Raw genomic sequence first — 21490 nt, forward strand, 5'->3', positions numbered from 1 at the left:
CTGAACTCCTCCAGTCTGCCCAAGCCAACTAACAGCCACAACAAATTCTAACCAACTTTTCTGACTCCCAAGTTCGGAAGACCCCCCCTCCCACCTCCAAAGCCCCCGCAGTCCACGCTCAGAGGTTAATCTCTAAAATGAGCACGCCAATGTTTATCTGTTCCTAGAAGCTACATAACTCTAATCCCACATGTATGACTGATGAGCTATAGTTATTCAGCTGCAAAACAAAGAAAACACACTCTGTGCATGTGCAGGGGTATTCATCTCTTCACATGCTCTTGTTTTTTGCCCTGGCATGATAGGTTCTGGGCAGGCTCAAAGCAAGCCCCACTACCCGCAGACATAGCACACCGCCCCTTGCACACCCATACCTGGGAAGAGTCAGAAAGACGAGGCGATTTGCGCCACCACAATGACTTGCCAACCCTGTTGTCCATTTCCAGTGCAGCTCAAGAATGTTAAACCGTGGCACCTCCACAGGCAGAAGATGGCTGATCTGAGGGGAGAACCGTCCTCCCCATTATGGGCCAATTGAGAGGCGGGGAGAGACCGATGGCAGCGTGCAAAACAAGAAACCAGCCCCTTCGCCTCTTGCAGGCTTCCTGTTGGGGTTTGTGGGACGGAGAGCTCACTGTGGCAACGAGAGAGTTGAGCCCTACCAAATGCTCCCTTTTGACAGCTTCATATGAGCTCACCAAGACTTCCTCTAACAGGACATGTTCAGTTCCTGCACCAGAAGGGCTGTGACTTCATCTTGCCTTCAGTCCTATACCTTTGGACATGGATCTCCCCCATCGAGTGCCAGGTACGTGGGAGACAGGTCATAATCATGCAGGAATATGCAAATGGCATGCCCCACATGCTCAGATATGCCCTGTATTCCTTGCTTTCTCACTTTAAAAACAAGGGAGAGATGATGGTTTAGGTCAGCGCGTAAGTGGTAAGTCAAGAGACCAACTCTTAAGATATAGCTCTGTATGTTCTGTTGAGTATACAAGTTGGGCTCTCATGAAGAAATGTAACTGAGGGGGCAATTTGGAAATTCTGCCCACACCCCAACTCCACCTCCAGCATTTTATAATGTCCTTGCAGCTGATCTCTTTGTCCCTTCCCTTAAACCAGGGGTCGGCAAACTCATTAGTCAAAAGAGCCAAATATCAACAGTACAATGATTGAGATTTCTTTTGAGAGCCAAATTTCTTAAACTTAAACTATATAGGTAGGTACACTGTTTATTAACTTAATAAACTTTAATTAAAGTTTTAAGTTTTAATTAAACTATAGGTACACTGAATAAAACTTGATATCATACTTAATAGTGATCTTATTTATTGATAAAAATTAAATTGTACGTCCCTGCCATTTCCCCCTCCCCGTCCAGAGTCTTCATCTGGAGGCCTGGTCTACAGCCATAAAAGCCTATTGGTAGACCTGGCCTCTGGCTGAGTCCCATTGGGAGGCCAGGTCTACCCATTGGCTTTCTTGGCAGTAGACCTGGCCTCCGGAGGCCCATAGAAGCCAATTGGTAGACCTGGCCTCTGAAGGGGGACTTTTCCCCCTCCTCGGAGTCCAGGTCTACCGCCAAGAAAGCCAGTGGGTAGACATGGCCTCCCAATGGGACTCAGCCGGAGGCCAGGTCTACCAAAGGAAGCCCACCCCGCCCAACAGCTGATAGGCGGGGGAGCAGGAACCGCTGAGCCGCCCGCCCAGCAATCGCGCTGCTAGAGGGGAGGGGAGGCTTTAGCCTCCCAACCATTGAGGGCAAGGGAAAGGGGGACCCGGCCATTCTCCACGGCGGGTGGGGGGGAGAGACAGCGCGCCCGCTCACCCACACTCTCTCTCAGGCGCGCCAGCTCCTCAGCCTGGCTGCTGGCGCGAGCAGGCGCAAGAGCAGGGGCTCTGAACCAAGTTCGGAGAGCCGCACTCAACGGGCCAAAGAGCCGCATGCGGCTCTGGAGCCGCAGTTTTGAGACCCCTGCCTTAAACTAACAGTCAGCTGCTCTCAACATTCCTTCCTCCCTTCTGGAGCATTTTCAGTCCTCGACAGACTAGTTGTCAAACTTACAAAGCCATATTGGTATGCATATTTGGGAAGTCCACCGAGTAGGCAGAGACCGCAGCCTTGTCTGTGGGCAGCCCTGTTATACTACGTTCGGCACCCACACTGAGGCCAGCCAGTTTCCTCTTAGATACAGTGATGATCACCAGGTTCGCATTCAGAGAAAATTTGCACAGAACAGAGAATTTCGCTGCATTTCTTGTCATTCCAGCAGTGCACTCAGCATAGCCTTCCGTCCTTCGCAAACCCCCACCCTCTGCCATGGAGCTGACAACCCCAAAAATGGGTGTCTATTTGCCTATCAATTGCATGCAAAGGCCAATAGCAAGAAACACCCTGAAGGGACAAAAAGAAGACAAGGATGCACAAACTCTGAGGTGAGGCTGTCGGCAGCAATCCTTAACAGCAAAAAGAGAATGTGGCCAGAGAACTAAACCTGCTTACTTTCATTCGGTTTGCTTACAGGCACCCCAGAAAGCCCGACACCTCTAGAGGTGCTCTGTAAAGCAGGCTGAACAAAGGCGGAAGTGAACAATGAAATCCATGAATCTCCCGCTTCCCCAGCTTAATGTAAAAGCTGCATTGGCCTGGGGCTGAACCCCAGCCATGGACAGGGCAAACCACATGGGAAACCCTGGCAAATGCCCTCCCTACTGGTTCAGGGGCAGAAGGCACTACAAGATGATGAACACCACATCCGTGTGCCCTCTGTCCCTAAGGAGCCTCTGGAAGATGCCCAGCCACCTCTTTACCGGTCTCTAGAGACACCACCATCTCCACTACTCCACCGCAGAGCAGTTCCCAAGGCTTTGTGGTCTACCTCGTACATCTTGTGAAGCCAGCCGGGTCTCACTTAGAAAACGAAATCAGTTTGTCAGGTGTTTTCTCTCAGAGGAGGCTCACCGGCGGTTTCCCCTTGGACTGGCTTTTCATGCAAATATAAGGGACACACAAGGTCTCTTTTGCATTTTGTCCCAGATTAGAAACAGTCAAGTGCTCTCAAAACTTGTGCATAAACCCGATTTATACCATGGTTACTCCACTAAAATCACTGGATTTACTGCTCCCCCCACCACCACCAGACTGACCTCTGATCAGCAGGTTTCTGAAATCCATACTGCAAAGAATAGACTGTTAGTAACAGTGATAATGCCGCAGTTGTAACCATCAGAGTTAAACGCTCACCCACCCTCTGAAAAAAGTACCACCCTGTACCCCTGAAGTAGGGGACCGTTTCCTTAACCCTCCGACATGTTTTTGTCTAAAGCCACAATGAGATTGGATAAGTTACTACATACCCAAGGAGGAAAAAACCCAGACTACCTGCTGCCTCCAGCACTGGCCAGCTCACCTAGCTGGATTTTTCAGCAAACAGCCCCACCTCCTGGGACAGGTAAAGCAAGCCAGTTCATTTGCATAGGGAAGGAGGGGTCAGTCCTCTATGGCATTAACCCTCTCCCCACCTCACTCATCCTAACATCAGTTCCTCCTTGACCACTAAGCCACTTCATGGAGGGAAGGAGAGGCAGTGGTTGTGGTTTCCTGACAGCCACCGGCGGCAACGCCCTTCCCTGGAAGCCAGAGTTTACTGCAGATCAGTCCCAGGACAGTGATAAAGATTTGGAACCATCAGGGTCAGCTGAAAAAGATTTGGAACCATAAAATATGGCTCTGTGCAATGCAATGATTGGTTCTCTTCAGTGTGGAAAAAATTAAGGAGGAAGAGGAAGGACAGGAGAGGACTTTAGAATAAGATGAGTAAGAGGAGAGGGAGAGGATCGATTAGCTCACTGTCAAAGTGCAAACACTTGGGGTCGTGTATTGAAAGGGTCGGTCGATTTAAGGCAAGCGAAAGGAATAGCTTCAACCAGCCACGCTAGGATGTGCAGTTGATCCACTGAATTTCCTTGCGTAAAAAGACAGCAGCGTTTCCCCCTCTACAGCCATATTCTGTATGTTTCAATTGGGTGTACTCCCAAGGAAGTGGGCATTTGATCTAGGGCTGCCAACCTTTAAAATGGTCCCTTTAATACCTGTTTGATTTGCAGCAATTAACAGGTGATGCTATTTAGCTTCCGGACATGACAAACCTCCACTGTCTATTTCTGCATATTAAACCTCTATTAAAGGGACAGGACTCCCCCCCGCCCCGGCTAGCTGGCAACCTTCATTTGAACATAAGCCAACAAAATGGCGTGTAGCACCTTTCCTTCCTCCACGGCAGTCACACACCGGGGGAAAGCAATCCTAATAAAAAAACCAGAGGCTTCTAGATCAGCTTGGGTCTAGAAATCTTTCAGTTTAGAAATTAAACACTGACTGAAAGAAAGGCAGGAGGAAAAGGAAAATCCACAACATGCCTGAAGGCAGATTCATCATCTGCCAGTCATTTTCTGCTTCAAGAGAGAGCTTCGGGAAATCTGGTTGTTTCCAGAACTCTGCAAAACTGTTTTCACAACTATGCTGCCCTGCCCAGCCTCAGCTACGCACCACAGGGTGGGGCCCAGAAGCGCTTGTCCTAACCCTTCCCCTGCATCCTCTACCTCTCTGCATACTTTAAAGGCCTCTTCAAAGGTTAAGAACATAACCATTGCCCCCTGAGCCAGATCCAGGGATCCACAGCTTTGGCATCCTTCTTACTCACACTGACCTGCAGATGAATTAGTAGGGTTGCCAGCCTCCAGGTGGTAGTCAAAGACGGCTACAAGTGCTACTTGGAAGTTTTGGCAATTCAAAATAAAAGCACCAGCAAAATTACACACATAGGTAACAATAATGCAATTGCTTTTAGAAAAATATATTCAACTGTGATTCTGATTCACACAAGCAAAATTGAGCAAACAACACAATGGTAGTTTACAATTGGTCTACAAAAGACCCAGTATGGAGACGCAAGGCGTTGAGAAATAAATAAATAAATAGTAGTAGGCAGATTGCTCAGTACTTAAGAGTCCATACACATAAAGTGCAAATGCAATAAATTAGGCAGCGGAGACCGGACGTGTTGCAATGGAAATCCGGTATAATTCCATTTCATGCGACACTTTTTCAAGCTTCATAAGTCCTTCAACGCATTTATGCTGGGAAGGAGTGTGCCTTCCTTGTATGCATGGACGGCAAAGTAAGACGTCTCCCGCTATTACAACTGGTCTCCAGGCAACAGAGATCAGTTCACCTGGAGAAAATGGCCGCTTTGGCAACTGGACGCTACGGCATTGAAGCCCCCCTCTCCAAACCCCGCCCTCCTCAGGCTCCACCTCCAAAATCTCCAAGTATTTCCCAACCCAGAGCTGGCAACCCTACCTGGAGGTTGGCAACCCTATACATGAGGCACATCTACTTCTTCAAAGGCTCGAGATGCGGGAGGCAGAGCGGCGTTGCCTCCAAATGAACCCGGCACTTCTGGTGAGTTATGTTACTTCCCTCCACCTTTTCAAAGACATTTACCTCCATGCCATTAAAAGTTTCATCTTCCCATTTCCACACATCAAGTCTCTGATAAAGACACCGCATGTGTTCCTTCAGGCCTGTTAGCAACCCTCCAGCATCCTACTCAGAAGTGAAGGTTTGGCTTATCACCCACTTTTTTTTGAGGGAGGGGGTTGCCTCGGGTAGCTTCACATGAACACATGAAGCTGCCTTCTACTGAATCAGACCCTCGGTCCATCAAAGTCAGTATTGTCTACTCAGACCGGCAGCGGCTCTCCAGGGTCTCAGGCAGAGGTCTTTCACATCACCTACTTACTTGCCTAGTCCCTTTAACTGGAGATGCAGGGAATTGAACCTGGGAACTTCTGCATGCCAAGCAGATGCTCTACCACTGAGCTATGGCCCTTCCCCAACCTATTAATACCACTGACTTTTAATTTGTATTTTGTTTTCTTATTTTTATGGTAACCTGTGCAGAATCAGGGTGGGGGATTCCAGTTTTAACAAATTTGTAACCTTGCTGAAAAGAACCCCCTCCCCAGAGGCCAAGAGCTGCAGCTGCCGCCATTGCACAACTAGATGACAGGTAGACATTCAGGAGGTGCAACATTTCTTAGTACAGAGAGAGCGAGGCGGGTAGATGTGCCTTGTGCATGCTACGGACAAACGTAGCACTGCTGCCCGTGGAGTGGCTGCAGAGGCCAAGGTACAAACAGAGCCTCTGCGGCAGGGGCCGCACCCCGAAGAAGGGTGTGATGTGGTATTTGCCAAGGGCAGCTAACTGGTTCAGGCCCAGGGCGCGGCCTTTGGAAGGCACCCCCACCCCCTCAGTTTGCAGCGTAGCAAGTAAGATGCCAGTCAGTTATGTAAGGCAGAGAAACAGACCAAGGGATGAAGCAATTAATGACGAGAGCAGGGGCCCTCTTAGCCCTGGGGATATATAAACATAGCCTTTCTCATGGCACCTTCATATTATAAAAAAATGAGAATCCTAGAGTTGGAAGGGACCACCAGGGTCATCTAGTCCAACCACTGCACATTGCAGGAAATTCACAACTACCCCCCCCCACGCACCCCAGTGACCCCTACTCCATGTGCAAAAGATGGCAACAAAAAGCACTCCTGGATCCCTGGCCAATCTGGTCTGGAGGAAAATTGCTTCCTGACCCCAAAGTGGCGATCGGCATTTCTCTGGGCATGTAAGAAAGGGCCACGAGAACCAAGCACAGATGCAGTCCTTCTTGCCCTCCCTCTCATGATCTGCCTAAGTTCACAGAATCAAGAGGGCCATTTACCCTCTGCTTAAAAACCTCCAAAGAAGGAGAGCCCACTACTTCCTGAGGAAGCCTGTTCCACTGAGGAACCACTCTGTCAGAAAGTCCTTCCTAGTGTTTAGTTGGAAACTTTTGATTTAATTTCAGTCCACTGGTTCTAGTCCGACCTTTTGGGGAAACAGAAAACAACTCCGCACCATCCTCTAGATGACAGCCCTTCAGGTGCTTGAAGATGGTTATCATATCACCACTCAGTCATCTCCTCTCCAGGCTAAACATACCCAGCTTCTTCAAACTTTCCTCATAGGACTTGGTCTCCAGACCCCTCACCATCTTCGTTGCCCTCCTCTGGATATGTTCCAGCTTGTCTACATCCTTCTTAAATTGCAGTGCCCAAAAATGAACACAATACTCTAGGTGAGGTCTAATTCGACCAGAATAAAACAATACCATCACTTTGTGTGATCTGGACACTATCGTTCTGTTGATACAGCCTAAAATTCCATTTGCCTTTTTCTCGTGCTCAATTTCTGCTGTTAAAGGCACAGAGAAAGAGATCGCAACCTTCAAAGAGGAGATTTGCTGGGTGGCATTTCTCTTTCAAAAAATACAGGGGCTCACAATTGCTAGAAAACTGCAACCTGCCCCCTTTACAAGCCAGATCTGTCTTGTTGTGCTTATTCAGCACGCAGAAATGTGATCTCACTTTGCTCATGCTCAGAGAGTCTCATCCACTTGCGCGCCCTCTCCCTGTCTCTCAAATACATCGCATACTCTACGCAATCCCCAAATTAAAATAAATGAAGCCTTGCTGGATGACCCAAATACCCACTGGAATGAAGGAGTGGTGACAGCCAGGTGACCTGGCATCGAGGCACTGAGCTTGGCCTGGCAGCAGGGACACCAGGGCTGTTCAAGCAGATTAATCCCCAACCCAAGAAGGGCCTCTCAAAGAGCCCGGCCCTCCCTGACAAAACTCACTGTTCTGCTTGCCAAAGAAAGCAGATTTCCTACTGGGGGGGCGAAGGTCACCGACAGGGCTGGAGGGGAAAAAATGTCCCATCTCTTTATTACAGGCTTATCATACAGAAATGGGCAACCCAAGCTTTTCAGGACATGGTGGTGAATAACAGCACCTGGTCAATAACATCCTATTAAGCCTCCGTTGAAGGGGCAGGGCAGCGGTCTCCAGGGCTGTTGGTAACCCTACGGGCAGTGTGACTTCCTCAACAGAGCTAGGTGAGAGAGAGAGAGACAGGGGTGTCAACCAACCAGATTTCCACCGCCATGCCTGAGTTTTGCCCATTCTGCCCTGAGGCAACCAAAGGAAAGCCAGTTTTATTTTGTATTTTCTAAATTAGTTATATCTTCCCTCATCTAGGGTTGCCAATGGTGGATTGGGGAATTCCTGAAGATTTGGGGGTGGAACCTAGGGAGGGTGGGGTTTGGGGAGAGAAGGGACCTCAGCAAGGATGCGATGCAATAGAGTCTACCTCGAAAAGCACCCCTTTTCTCCAGGGGAACTGAACTCAGTAGCCTGGAGATCAAATATAATTGGAAGAGAGGATCAGCTCCACCTGGAGGTTGGCAACCTGAGCAGCTTCAGGTGAGGAGGGAAGTGAACGAGCTCTGCAAAGCCAGTGGCCTCTTGTGCTCCCCCTCCCCCCACTCAGCTTTGCCACAGGCCTTATGTAGGGTTGCCATCCTCCAGGTGGTATGGAATTCAAAATATAGCACAAAACAATTGTTTCTAAAATAAAGAAACCAAACAATAGCAACTCATGCTATTACAGATATATATTGGAAACATTCAATAACCACAATTCTGGAGCAAAGAAATGTATATCACAATTGGTCTAAGTAAGACCCCAGCTCTCAGCATAAGGCTTTACAATGCAAAATATAAGCCAAAATGCTCAGTCCTTATTCAGTCCGTATTAATAATTTCAATTTCATAAAGTCTTACTTTGCCGTCCAGATAAATAGGAAAGGTACACTCCTTCATGCATTGATTGAACAGTGCACGGAAAGACTGAAGGCTTGAAAAAGTCTACACGAAATGGAATTATGCCGGATCTCCATTGCTCTACATCTTGTTTCCATGGTTTACTGATGCACTTTATGAAATTGAAATTATTAATACAGACTGAATAAGGACTGAGCATTTTGGCTTATATTTTGCATTGTAAAGCCTTATGCTGAGAGCTGGGGTCTTACTTAGACCAATTGTGATATACATTTCTTTGCTCCAGAATTGTGGTTATTGAATGTTTCTAATATATATCTGTAATAGCATGAGTTGCTATTGTTTGGTTTCTTTATTTTAGAAACAATTGTTTTGTGCTATATTTTGAATTCCATACTCCTGATTAAGCACTTGCAAGCCGTTTTTTGATTACATCCTCCAGGTGGTAGCTGGAGATCTCCCGCTATTACAACTGATCTCCGGTTAATAGCGATCAGTTCCCCTGGGAAAAAATGGCCACTTTGGCAATTGAACTCTATGGCATTGAAGTCCCTCCCCTCCCCAAACCCCGCCCTCCTCAGGCTCCACCCTCAAAATCTCCAGGTATTTCCCAACCCGGAGCTGGCAACCCTAGCCTTCACCACCCCCAGCCGTGTGCCAGCTCAACTGAATGCACGTCTACAGAAACGGGAAGTGTTCTGCATTTTCCAACCCTAGCCTTGTGCCAGAGTTGTGCCTTCCTGAAATTGGCAAACCTGGAATGAGGCGGTACCACTTGGAGACTTCAAGTTGGGAATTATATTTATTTGCAAGGCGTCTTGCACACGGAGGGCTGCGTAGTAAACACTTCATCTAGGTCTTTTCCGCATTCGTTTTTTTTGGTCAGTGTTGGTCAGTTCATACTTCAGTTTATTCCCTGGTATCTGCAGGCATTTCTGTACCTTTTACTTTCACTTCCGTTTTTTTATTCCTTCAGGTGTTTCTAGCTGTTTAGAGACCATTTTTACCCCAATGTTTTCCTGAAAGCCGATTTCGAGCTGGCTTTTTACTAGTGTATCATGTTTCTATCGGTTTTCTTTGTCCCACCTACCTCTATCCACTTTTCAATTATTGGGCCGTCATCATTGTAAAACTACTCCCTCCCACCTCCCCCGGAAGACAAGGGATTTCAGGTTTTTTGAAAACATGGCTCAAAAATATCGAGATATTGCTGTAGCGTTGTAATGCTAGTTTAAGCAGGTTCTCTGTGTTCCCAGCTTTCTTTCTTTTTTTTTTAAAGTAAGTTTCTAGCCTCTTCCCTTGCTGAGATATAATGGAAAAGTCATATCTCGATGAGGGCAAAGGCCCGAGACTTACTTTTTTGTTGAAATGAGAAGTAGGAATGGAGGGAGGGGTGCAGTGATGCCACTAATAATGACACCGATGATGACGGCACCCTCCCTTGAAAAATCTTCATTACTTAAACCACATGTGGAAGAAAATAGACTGACTCCGCAATTGTAAAAATGCACAGGGAGGGGAGACGTGCTGTAGTGAAATGTAGTCTTGATTGGGGAGTTGGAACAGGGGAAGAGCAACTAACAGGAAGTTACAAGGAGGCCATTTATTCATGGAAGGTTTTGCATTGGAGTTGTCACTCTCTAGATCACTGGTTCCCAATCAGGGGTCCATGGACCCCCAGGGGTCCGCGAGAACTAAATTAAGGTCCGCGAAACAAAGTTATAAACCCATAATAAATTAATATTTTCAATTAAAAGTTCTCTATTATAAAATATATATATTCAAATATAATTCTAAGTTTAATGTTTAACTAACAGTTATGATTAAAGTTTATTTTCAAATTCCCGGAATTTTTATTTTGAACCTTGGGGTCCCTGCACCGAACAAAAAAGTCCTAGTGGTCCCTGGTCAAAAAAAGGTTGGGAACCACTGCTCTAGATGCACATTTTCCCCATCTGAATTCTCAAAACTCTGCACGGCGGCTTATTGTTGAGTTTGGAGAATATGGATGGGGGGAAAAGTGCATCTAAAGAGTGGCAACTCCGATGCAAAACCTTCCATGAATAAATGGCCTGAGAGAGAAAGAGCAAGCAGGTACTAGCGAGGAACTGTTGGTTTTCCTTTGTGTTATAGAAGTTCAATGAGCACCTTGTTATACAAATACCTGAAGTCCCTGGCATTAATAAGACACGTGCAGAAGAACCCTGCCCAAACTGATCCTAGCGTTTGTGGATCGGCTTCCAAGAAAATCAGGAGTAACTCAAGCATATGGAAAAGATCCTACAGCCTGAAATGGTGCTGTTCACGCTCCCACTTCAGATTCAAGTCCAACAGCACCTTAGCGTCCACAAGATTTTTTTTTTTGGGGGGGGGAGTATCAGCTTTCAAGAGACAAATCTCCCTTTGTCAGATATCAGAGGGCTTTGATTCTTGAAAGCTTATACCAATTCTGTTGGTTTCTTAAGTTGCTGCTGGAATGGAACCTAGCTTTTCCACTGCAGACCAATGCGAAACTATCTCCCGCCTCATTTTGTGCATCAGAATGAGGTGGTAGATTGGGCTGCACTACTTCTTACCATAGATGTGTGGTGGGAGAGGAAATTGCATATTTAAGTTCACCCCATGCAGAAAACTAGCACAGGCGGCAAAGGAGAGGGCTAACCCTTTCCCTTTTCTGGGCTAACTTTCCATTTGCTGAGATCTTAGTTGTTTTTTAAATGTGGGGAGTGTTCAAAGGTGTTTGGGTATAATTCCTTCCACTGCCTCACTCAGCAGCACATGTAGAATAAAGTCCTGGGCAGGCATTAAACATTTCTTACATGTCATTGAAGTCCCTCGCCTCCCTAATCTCCGCCCATCCCATCCATTGCATTTGGATGGCGGGTTAGATATACCTGTGTATTAGACTTTTTTGCAACTTTGCTGGTTATGTACCGAATAAAGACTTGACTGACTGACTGACTGACTGACAGTCCCCACCCTCCTCAGTCCCCACCCCAAAAATCTCCAGGTATTTCCCAACCCGGAGCTGGCAACCCTAGCCGGTGGGCATGCTCCCCTCTATGTAGTTTGTACATAGAGGGGAGCATATGCCCACCGGCTAGGGCTGCCAGCTCCAGGTTGGGAAATACCTGGAGATTTTTGGGGTGGGGACTGAGGAGGGCGGGGATTGGGGAGGGGAGGGACTTCAATGACATAGAGTCCAATTGCCAAAGTGGCCATTTTCTCCAGGTGAACTGATCTCTATCGGTTTTTCTTCAGGTGAACTGATCTCTATCGGTTGGAAATCAGTTGTACTAGCGGGAGATCTCCAGCTACCTGCTGGAGATTGGCAACCCTAAACACTCTGTCCACATTATACCACACTGATTCTGTTCAAGTTCAGGCCAGAGTCTGACCAGTCTCCATATTGGGCAGTGGTGGGACTTGGTTTTCTGCAGGTCAGACTGGCTGCTTGTTCTGGCCATATAGTTATGTGCCCATTCACTCTGACTATGCAGAACGCTCGACAGAACTAGGTGTGGCCACGACAGTAAAATATTTCTGATTTGTAGGGTTACCAACTGACATAGAGAAAAAAATAATGTCCCACCCATTTCATGGAGGCTTAAGAGGATGTTATTTATCCAGTGATGTTATTTACCTCCATGAAATGAAAAGCTTCACCTGCCCATTTCCACGCATTAAACCTCTACTGGAGGCAGAGGACATTTTCCTCCAAGGCAGTTGGCAACCCTATCAGTGCCTTAGGGTTACCAGGTCCCCCCAGCCACTGGCGGGGGGTGGGAGGGTGGGACTGCCAGAGCCAGGTTGAGAAACTCCTGGAGATTTGGGGAGCCCACCTTCCAAAGCACCCATTTTCTCCAGGAGAGCTGATCTCTGAAGTTTGGAGATGAGCCATAATTCCTGGAGATCCCCAGGCCCCACCTGGAGGCTGGCATCCCTACAGCGATTTCTAGAAGTCACCGTCCAATTTTTAAAACAGTATGAGAAACAGTAGCATCGCTTGAAGCTTCTTGTTTCTAGTCCCAACGTGCCGTATCCACAGTGCACACGCAAGCAGCTTGGCCTTCTTGCTGGCCATGCCCCAAATGGGGAGCGCCCCCTGAGGCTGCTGAGTTTAGGGTTGCCAACAGACCTGGAGAAAAATGTCCTTTCCCTTTAATTAATATCCACTTAATGTGTGGAGATGGGCAGCTGAAGCTGTTCATGCCATGGAGGTGAATAGGTCAATCATATTCCATTCAGCCTCTATTAAAGGGATGGGGATTCCCACCCCCCCTCCAGACCTCTTGGTAATCACAGCTGAGCTTCCTATCAGCCCAGGGTTTAGCTGTATTTAGTTTAGAGAGCCAGCGTGGCGTGGTGGTTGAGATCGATGGACTCAAATCTGGAGCACCGGGTTGGTTTCCCCATTCCTACCCATGAAGTCAGCTGGGTGACCCTGGGCTAGTCACAGTTCTCCCCAAACTCTCTGACCCACCTACCTCACATGGTGTCTGTTGTGGGGAGAGGAAGGGAAGAAGATTGTAAGCCACTTTGATTCTCCTTAAAAGGTAGAGAAAATCGGCATATAAAACCTAACTCCTCTTCTTGGCTCTTCTCTCGTATATGCTTGCACAAGGGGAGGGGACAAATTGTGGCCCACAATGTTCAGACCTTTACCTACCCACTCTCTCTTTATGTATCTTGCACCATTTATACATTTATATGTATAAATTCTATGAGTGAGAGATTGTAAGATGTTATAGGGGCTCACACCTGATGCACTTTTATATGTGTTATATTATGTATGTATATCTGGTATGTTTTTATGCTGGTCTTGGACTGTATTAAACTCTCTTTGTCTTTGTCATTTATATTTAATGCAGCTATTATGTTAATAGTGCTTTCCTGTAACTATTTGATTTTATTGCCTCTACTTTGTTGGTACTTCTGGACTATGATGTTTAAAAGTGTTACTTTTTAAATCTGATTTTGTAAAATGGATTTAATAGCTTTGTAAACCATCCCAAGATCTAGTGGTTGAAGGATGGAGTATAGTTATTTTAAATATGGCTTTTCCCAAGGAATTCTGGGGATTCAAGCAGCGTGTGGTGCTGAGAATTCTTTGGAAGCGCCCACTTCACTGCCACACAACCCTAAAGGCGCCAATAAATTGTAGAATAGATACATCCAAACGAAAGGTTGGCATTCACTTAAGGTTGCCAACTGTCCTGAAAACAAAACTGCTCTTGTGTCCTTAAACAGTGGTCATTTATGCATGGGTACTTGGACTCACGTTCACCCCCTGCCTGACTCGGTTGTTCCTTGGAGTTCTGCATGAGCTTTCCGTCCATTAGACAGGACCTCGCTGCCAGACCTCACAATGTCCGGGTCTTCCCATTGTTAACCCGACTCTTCCCTCTCCCCTGAGCTCAGCCCGGCTGAAATCTCTGTGCAGAAGGCAAAGCACTGGACACAGAAGCTTGCTTTCTCTCGCAGCCAGCCACAAAGCAGTGTGTAAAGAGGTGGGGATTCAAATGCTTCCTGCTTCGTCGGGGCCCTTTCTGAGCAAAAGAAAGGCTTTTTAAAACTGAGGCTTCGATTCCACCCCCTTTCAGATTGCTCTGGGTTGTTTTTTGTTGTTGTTCTTAAAATGCTTTTTTATGCGGCAATTGGGTTTGGGGGGGATTTTCTTTCACTGTAAGCACTACAAGTAAGCCAACTGCAAAGCAGCATTTCAAGGGGCGGGGACTTGATCTGCGCTTGGAGACTGCTGGTGCATAGATTCCCAACAGGAAGGTGTGGGTCCAGCAAGCAACGAACCGCAGGTAAAACTCCCATGCATAAATGACCAGTGAAGCCTTCCAGCGCAGGCAGAGGAGCAGGTGCTGGTAAAAAAAGGCTGAGCAGCCTTATTTGCAAGCTAAAGGGATTTTTAAAATGTATTTTTGTCTCTCCCTCATGAAACTCAGCAGTCCTGCTCACTTCTCTCTTAGGCTGTAGAGACCTGAAACGGTACCGCTGGTTGTTTTTCCTGTTGGCTTGCATCTCCCAGAGAAAATGGGAATTGAAAGTGTTCCCACAACACCACAAAACTCCTGATCCTAAGAACAAGCCACCTGGTAAGTCAAAGATGTGCTTGCTTACTCAATGGTCCCTCAGGGGTGACCTGAGCAGTTGAAAAGGGCCCAGGAGCAAGCCAGGCTGAGGGGCCCGAGGCATTACAAGATGGCATCATGAGGACTACTTGGTTCAGATCTTGGTTCAGATCCTGCTTTCAGTGCATAGGGTTGCCAGGTCCCCCCTGGCCACTGGCTGGGAATGGGTGGGTAGGGTGGCCAGCGGCAGGCTGGAAAACTCCTGGAGATTTGGGGATGGAGCCTGGGGAGGACAGGGATCTCAGTGTAGGGTTCACAACCTTCAGGTACTAGCTGGAGACCCCCCCCCCCGCTCTTACAACTGATCTCCAGCCGATAGAGATCAGTTCACCTGGAGAAAATGGCCACTTTGGCAATTGGACTCTATGGCAGTGAAGTCCCTCCCCTCCCCAAACCCCGCCCTCCTCAGGCTTCGCCCCAAAAACCTCCTGCTGGTTGAGAAGAGAGACCTGGCAACACTACACTGGTGGCGAAGAGGGACCTGGCAGCCCTATCTCAGTGGGATATAATGCCATAGGCCTTTTATGCATGGCTGTGTCCCTCGTGGTCACCCCCCCTGATGCTTCAGGTCTTTGCTTTGATTTTGCATGCCGTTTCTGACAGTCAGAGGTCGCCTCGCTCCCCCCTGGGTTTCCACACGTTTTGCCCGCATTTTCTGGATGCTGGCTAAACACAAATCCAGAAAAAGCAGAGAAAATGTGGGAGGAGAGCGAAGCAACCTCTGACGGTCGGAAAAGGCATGCATAATCAAAGTAAAGCCTCGAAGCGATCAGGTGGGTGACCATGAGGAAAACAGCCTTGCATAAAAAGCCACAGAGTCCCCCCTCCAAAGCATCCATTTTCTCCAGGGAAACTGATCTCTGTAGTCTGGAGATGAGCTGTAATTCCAGAGGATCCCCAGGTCCCACTGGGAAGCTGGCATCAGCTCTCATTGTAGGCACCACTGGTGAGGTCTGAGCAGAGGGGCCCTGTCCCTGGGGTCCTGTTCGAGCTCCTGGTGTTTGACTCTGCATGCTCCTGCTTTAGGGTTGCCAACCACCAGGTAGCTAGAACACAAAAACAGCATTATGGCCAATGAACGTCTTAGAATGCAACGTCTATAGGGGTTACCGCACTTGTATTCCCAGCGATGTATTAAGAGTTTGAAAACGTTTTAAAAAATACTGTTCACACTTTCTATGTATTCCCACCGATGTATTAAGAGTTTGAAAACGTTATAAAAAATACTGTTCGCACTTTGTTTGGCCCCTTAAGCTGTGAAGACGTTTTCCAATCATTTATACGCCGTAGTATCCAAAAAACCTTTTAAAGCGATGTTTTTAATAACATTTTCAAACTCTTAATACATCGCTGGGAATACAGAGTGCGGTAACCCCCTAAGTTACAAGAAAGGTTTATCAGACTACTATACTACTACAATTACATTAACAGACATAATGCAATAACAACCAACCAGCATGAATACATGAAAGATGCCTATGTAGCTCTGTTTCTGTACCAGCTGTCTAGCAATGCAACTGGAATAAACAACATAAGCTGTGTCCATCAGAGGAATAATAGGTCTAAAGTATAACACATGTCCTGTATTCAGACATGGTAGCCAGGTCACAAATAAGAATGGTGTCAGCAACCATTAATCAAATGAACCCAGGCACGGTAATTAGGTCACAAATGAGAACGATATCATCAACCATTAATCAAGTGAGAGGGGAATCCGGTATGTCCCGTTTCTTAGTCCTTTCTTCAGTTGCATGTAATTCCGTGCTGATGTTCCAGAATAGACCCAAGTACGATGTTTCCCAATCCTCTGGGAATAGAATCAAAATTCAAATGGCACTTGATGCAATAACCATTAATCCGGAGATGCTATCTAGCAATCTTCCTCACATGAGTGCATATGCTTGTGTTGTTTATACTAATTTGCTAACCTCCATGTAGTATCTGGAGATCTCCTGCTATTACAACTGATCTCCAGCCGATAGAGATCAGTTCCCCTGGAGAAAATGGCTGCTTTGGCAATTGGACTCTATAGCATTGAAGTCCCTCCCTTCCCCAAACCCCGCCCTCCTCAGGCTCCGCCCCCAAATCTCCAGGTATTTCCCAATCCGGAGCTCACAACCCTATCCTGCTTTCAGTACTTCCAAGCTCCTTTGCAAGCATCTCGGATCACTGGAATCCCCTCCCCAAGTCTGCCAATGGCTTTTCCGGCAGAGACTTCTCTGCTTAAAGGGGAGACCCTCAAATGGGCAGCTTTTCCTTATCATGAAGTTACAGAATCATGCTCTTAAATGTCGAATAAACTTTAATTTTTAAAAAAGGTGCTGTAGCTTCTGGCCTGCCTCAAACCACTGCTTGGCCCTACATGCGTGAACTGTGTGTTCACATGTGCTCCATACATGCTTCTTGGTTTTATCCTCAGAACAAGGAGAAGGAGGGACATGGGCATATGGAGGAATGACATTGCGCCGATGGCACAACATCACTTCCGGTGAATAGTGGAACTGAGGTCATTATGCCAACATGCCCCACTCTAGGATTCACTAAAACTCTATAGTGAAACAACAGAAATGTGGCCAATTCCTTGAGTGGGCTTGTTGCTGGGGTGGCCCTTGCTTCTGAGAATTTAGCTGAAGTCCTGCTTTTTAAATTATTTTTTCCTCCCACCCTCCACTGGCAGTAGGCAGACAAGAGGGAGATCTGGTCCCCCTACCTGTGTGGGGTAGGTTTGGCAGAGAGGCAAGTGATCGGTTCGAGGTCACTCAGTGAACTTCAGGGCAAGTGAGGAGTTGAGCCCTCTGCATCTGGGTCTCACCAGTTCTAGTCCAACAATAACAGCTATGGTCTTTTATGGATGGCTGTTTCCCTCGCCGTCACCCCTCCAATGACTTTGGTTCTTTGTTTGGATTATGCATGCTGTTTCCGACCATCAGAGGTTGCCTCGCTCTCCCCGTTTCCCCGTGTGTTGCCCACGTTTTGAGGAACCTGTTTTATCTTGAATTTGAAAATGCAGGCAAAATGCGGGGAAATGCAGGGGGAGAGTGAGGCAACCTCTGATGGTCGGAAACAGCATGCATAATCCAAACAAAGAACCAAAGTCGTCAGAGGGGTGACGGCGAGGGAAACAGCCATCCATAAAAGACCTATATCATACTGCTCTTTTAAAGCACTCCACCCCTAGTTTCTTTCCCCTATGATGATGATGATGATAATGATGATGATTTATTTATTTGATTTCTAGCCCGCCCTCAAGGAGTCCCGTGGCTCAGAGTGGTAAGCTGCAGTAATGCAGTCCAAAGCTCTGGTCACGACCTGAGTTCGATCCCGATGGAAGTTGGTTTTAGGTAGCCGGCTCAAGGTTGACTCAGCCATCCATCCTTCAAAGGTCGATAAAATGAGGACCCAGCTTGCTGGGGGTAAAGGGAAGATGACTGGAGAAGGCACTGGCAAACCACCCCGTAAACAAAGTCTGCCTAGAAAATGTCGGGATGTGACCCATGGGTCAAGAATGACCCGGTGCTTGCACAGGGGACCTTTACCTTTTTAGCCCGACCTCAATCCCCAGCTGAAGCCGGGATCAGGGCTGGTTACAACAATTCATTACAATAAAACAGTTAAAATCCAATATGTCTCAATTGAATTATTAAAACCATAAAAAATAATTTAGTCTAAACTAAATACAAAATTCAAATACAATACAAACTGCAAAGATGGCGCTCAATCCGCAGAACAGTTGCTGGAGAATACAACAACTTAAAAATGCACACCATCAAATCAGTAGCATGGGGGAGACGGGGAGGTAGGGCGGTTAGCACTGGTGACAACCTGCATCTGGTGGAATAATTCCGTTTTACTGGCCCTGCTGAAATCTTTTAAGTTCCCGCAGGGCCCTGATGCCATTAAGAAGGTAATTCCACCAGGCTGAAAAGGCTCTGGCCCTTATCGAGGACAGCGGCACACTCCTAGAGCCAGGGACCATCAACAAGTTGGTATTAGTAGAACGTAGTGATCTTTGGGGGGTATACCAGGAGAGGCGGTCCCTATGTGGGTACTGTACCTGTTTTGCACAGCGATAGGTGGACGTCTCCTTTGTGGCCTGCTTTGCTCTCTCCTCTCTCGGCTTGCAAAGGTTTTCAGAGCTGCTCTTGAGGAATGGGCGAGGATGACCCCATGAAGCCGCTTTGTACAATCCCAAGTCCCCTGTGCCTGCATGGCTGTGAGAAGTGAACCTGGCCAGGTCATCCAGGGACACTGTTGGCCTGATATGTTCAGCAGACCGGGTGCAGCCCACCCAGGAAGAGCTGGGCCCAGTTGGACAGTGAGGCTTAAGGCAGCCTTGAGATGCGCTGAGGCTGGCAGGGGCGTCTCTCGATTCTCCAGAAATGTGGGGCAGAACCTTTTTGTTGACACCAAGAGGGACCCCCAGTCCTGCCTGTGAAGAGGCAAAATGGGTCTGGGAGGAATTGAAGGGTTCGTCTGTATCTGGCTTTTGAAACTCACATGCTTGAATGGTGCTCACAAACCGATATTCGTACTCGGGTGGCTGCTCCGGGCTAACCGCAATGGAAGCCCTTAAGTCAGCATTCTCCAGTAGAGTTGTGGGGGGCAGATTCTCAGAGGGCGGCTCAGTCTGGGCCACTGGAGGCAGCTGTCTGACGTATTTGGCCGGGATGTAGAAGGGCCGGCTCTCTTTGCTCTTCCTCACATGCCACCAGTGGTCGTTTGTTCGCTTCAACAGAACGTATCTCTCGTTGGGCTTTATTGACACGAGACGCCCATCTTTGGCGGTGTACTCAAAGGCATATTCCACCAAGATGTAGGTTTCCTCCTCTCTGCCTAAGGACTCCATCCTGGGGTCCTGGAATGGCTTCCTGTGAGCAAATCCTTCTTGCTGAAAGACAAGAGAGGAAAATATCTAGCAAGGATGGCTTCAGGCAAGCCTGTGATTACTCAGTGGTTGAAAAAGGATGAGAGACTTTTGTGATAAATTCTGTGAACTACTCAGAAGGCAAATGCCCAGTTTGCTCACAGAGAGGGACGAGGAGCTATGCAGAGCTTGGACCATCGCCCCCTGCCTCGGACCAGTGCACAGCGGCAGCCAAGGAAAAGGGATCCGATAAGCCTTACTCAGCCAAGGAAAAGGGATCTGATAAGCCTTACCAAGTAGGGTAGACATTCAAACAAAAATAAAGCATATTTGTTCAAGTGCATAAGGTAGGGGGGCATGTATAAGTGAGCAGGAACATTGGCTATTGGGGAGTAATCACCCATGCTTCCCTTTCCATTCCTTGGGAATGGAAGCAAGATCGTCTATGGCCATTTATGCCTGGCTGTTTCTTTGCAGTCACCCCACCATCTACTTCAGGGCTTCGCTTTGATTATGTTTGCATTTTCAAACCGTCAGGGGTTGCCTCGCTCTCCCCGCGCATTTCCAGGATGCTGGCTAAACACGAATCCAGAAAACACGGGCAAAATACGCGGAAACACATGGGGAGAGCGAGGCAATCTCTGACGGTCGGAAAATGCAAGCACAATCAAAGCAAAGCCCCGAAGTAGTTGGCGGGGTGACTGCAAGGAAACAGCCATGCGTAAATGGCCTTTGTATGTGTGTTAAGTGCCGTCACTTCCAACTCATGGCGACCCTATGAATCAATGTCCTCCAAAACGTCCTATCGGTAACAGCCTTGCTCAGGTCTTGCAAACTGATTGCAAGATTATCTTTAGTGTAGTAAAGTTTAGTGTGGTGATTTCCAAGCTAAATAAATATATATAAAGAATTAAAGGCTCCTTGGAATAGGAGAGTAGGTTTCCAGCTACGCCCCTGCCCAGTTTGCTGCAGTGGCCTCGTCTCCTTCCAGAGCTTCTGCTGAGGCAGCAGAGTCACCTCTGGGGAGGTTGCCTGTTGCCTCCCTGCTAGGATGCCTAGGCCCACCCAGAACACAGAGGTGGTCGCTGGCTGGCCCTTGCAGGGTGAACCTTGCAGGTTCAAGAGCAGGGAAAAACTGGCCAGCCACAGCCAAGGCAGGAAGGACTTTGTAAATTAACACATCCTACAAAATGTTCCAACAGGTGTTAAGAACGGCACGACGGAGCCACCCACAGACAAGACTGGGATCTCTACCTGCTTGGGGACTCTCCAGGAACACACACAAAGATGGCTTCATAAGTTTAACCCACAGAAAAAAACCTGGTCTGACGAGGACATAACATGCTCTAGATGGGAGGGAATGTTGACTGCTGCTGAATGTTGTTTTAAGGGGGGAAAGTGGGGAAGGAAAAATCTGCTGCCTGCAGCCCCTTAAGAGCTTATAAAACCTTGGAGGAGAGTTGTGTGTGTGTGTGTGTGGGGGGGGGGGTTCCAAAATTGTTTTAGTCTCTTGAAATTCCTTTTGGGGGCCCAAATCCAAAAAGTGTGCCACATCTCTTGAAAGATGGGGAAGTTCTACTCTCATGCAGCCATCCTTTTTAAAGACTTTGTGCCAAATGTTACCATTTGTAGATGGGAATATGTGTTCGATGAGTGGCAGCTGCCAATCAGGTGTCAGGGAAGAAAGCGTACACGCACGAAGCGGCCTTCTACTGAATCAGACCCTCGGTCCATCAAAGTCAGTACTGTCTA

General features: G+C 47.5%; 1 protein-coding gene across 1 annotated transcript in view; it reads right to left on the reverse strand.

Moving 5' to 3' along the window:
* The window catches only part of ARHGAP27 (Rho GTPase activating protein 27), a 68365-nt gene extending 48645 nt beyond the window's left edge, over nt 1-19720 (reverse strand). The window contains exons 1-2 of the mRNA XM_056863331.1: nt 18972-19720; nt 7240-7259 (exon numbers count right to left, since the gene is read on the reverse strand). Of these exons, the coding sequence (XP_056719309.1) occupies nt 7240-7259; nt 18972-19720 (769 nt within the window). The remainder of the gene's footprint in view (nt 1-7239; nt 7260-18971) is intronic.
* Nucleotides 19721-21490: the final 1770 nt, after the last annotated feature.

The sequence above is a fragment of the Euleptes europaea genome, chromosome 18 (assembly GCF_029931775.1).
Source record: "Euleptes europaea isolate rEulEur1 chromosome 18, rEulEur1.hap1, whole genome shotgun sequence".
Taxonomy (NCBI): Eukaryota; Metazoa; Chordata; class Lepidosauria; order Squamata; family Sphaerodactylidae; genus Euleptes; species Euleptes europaea.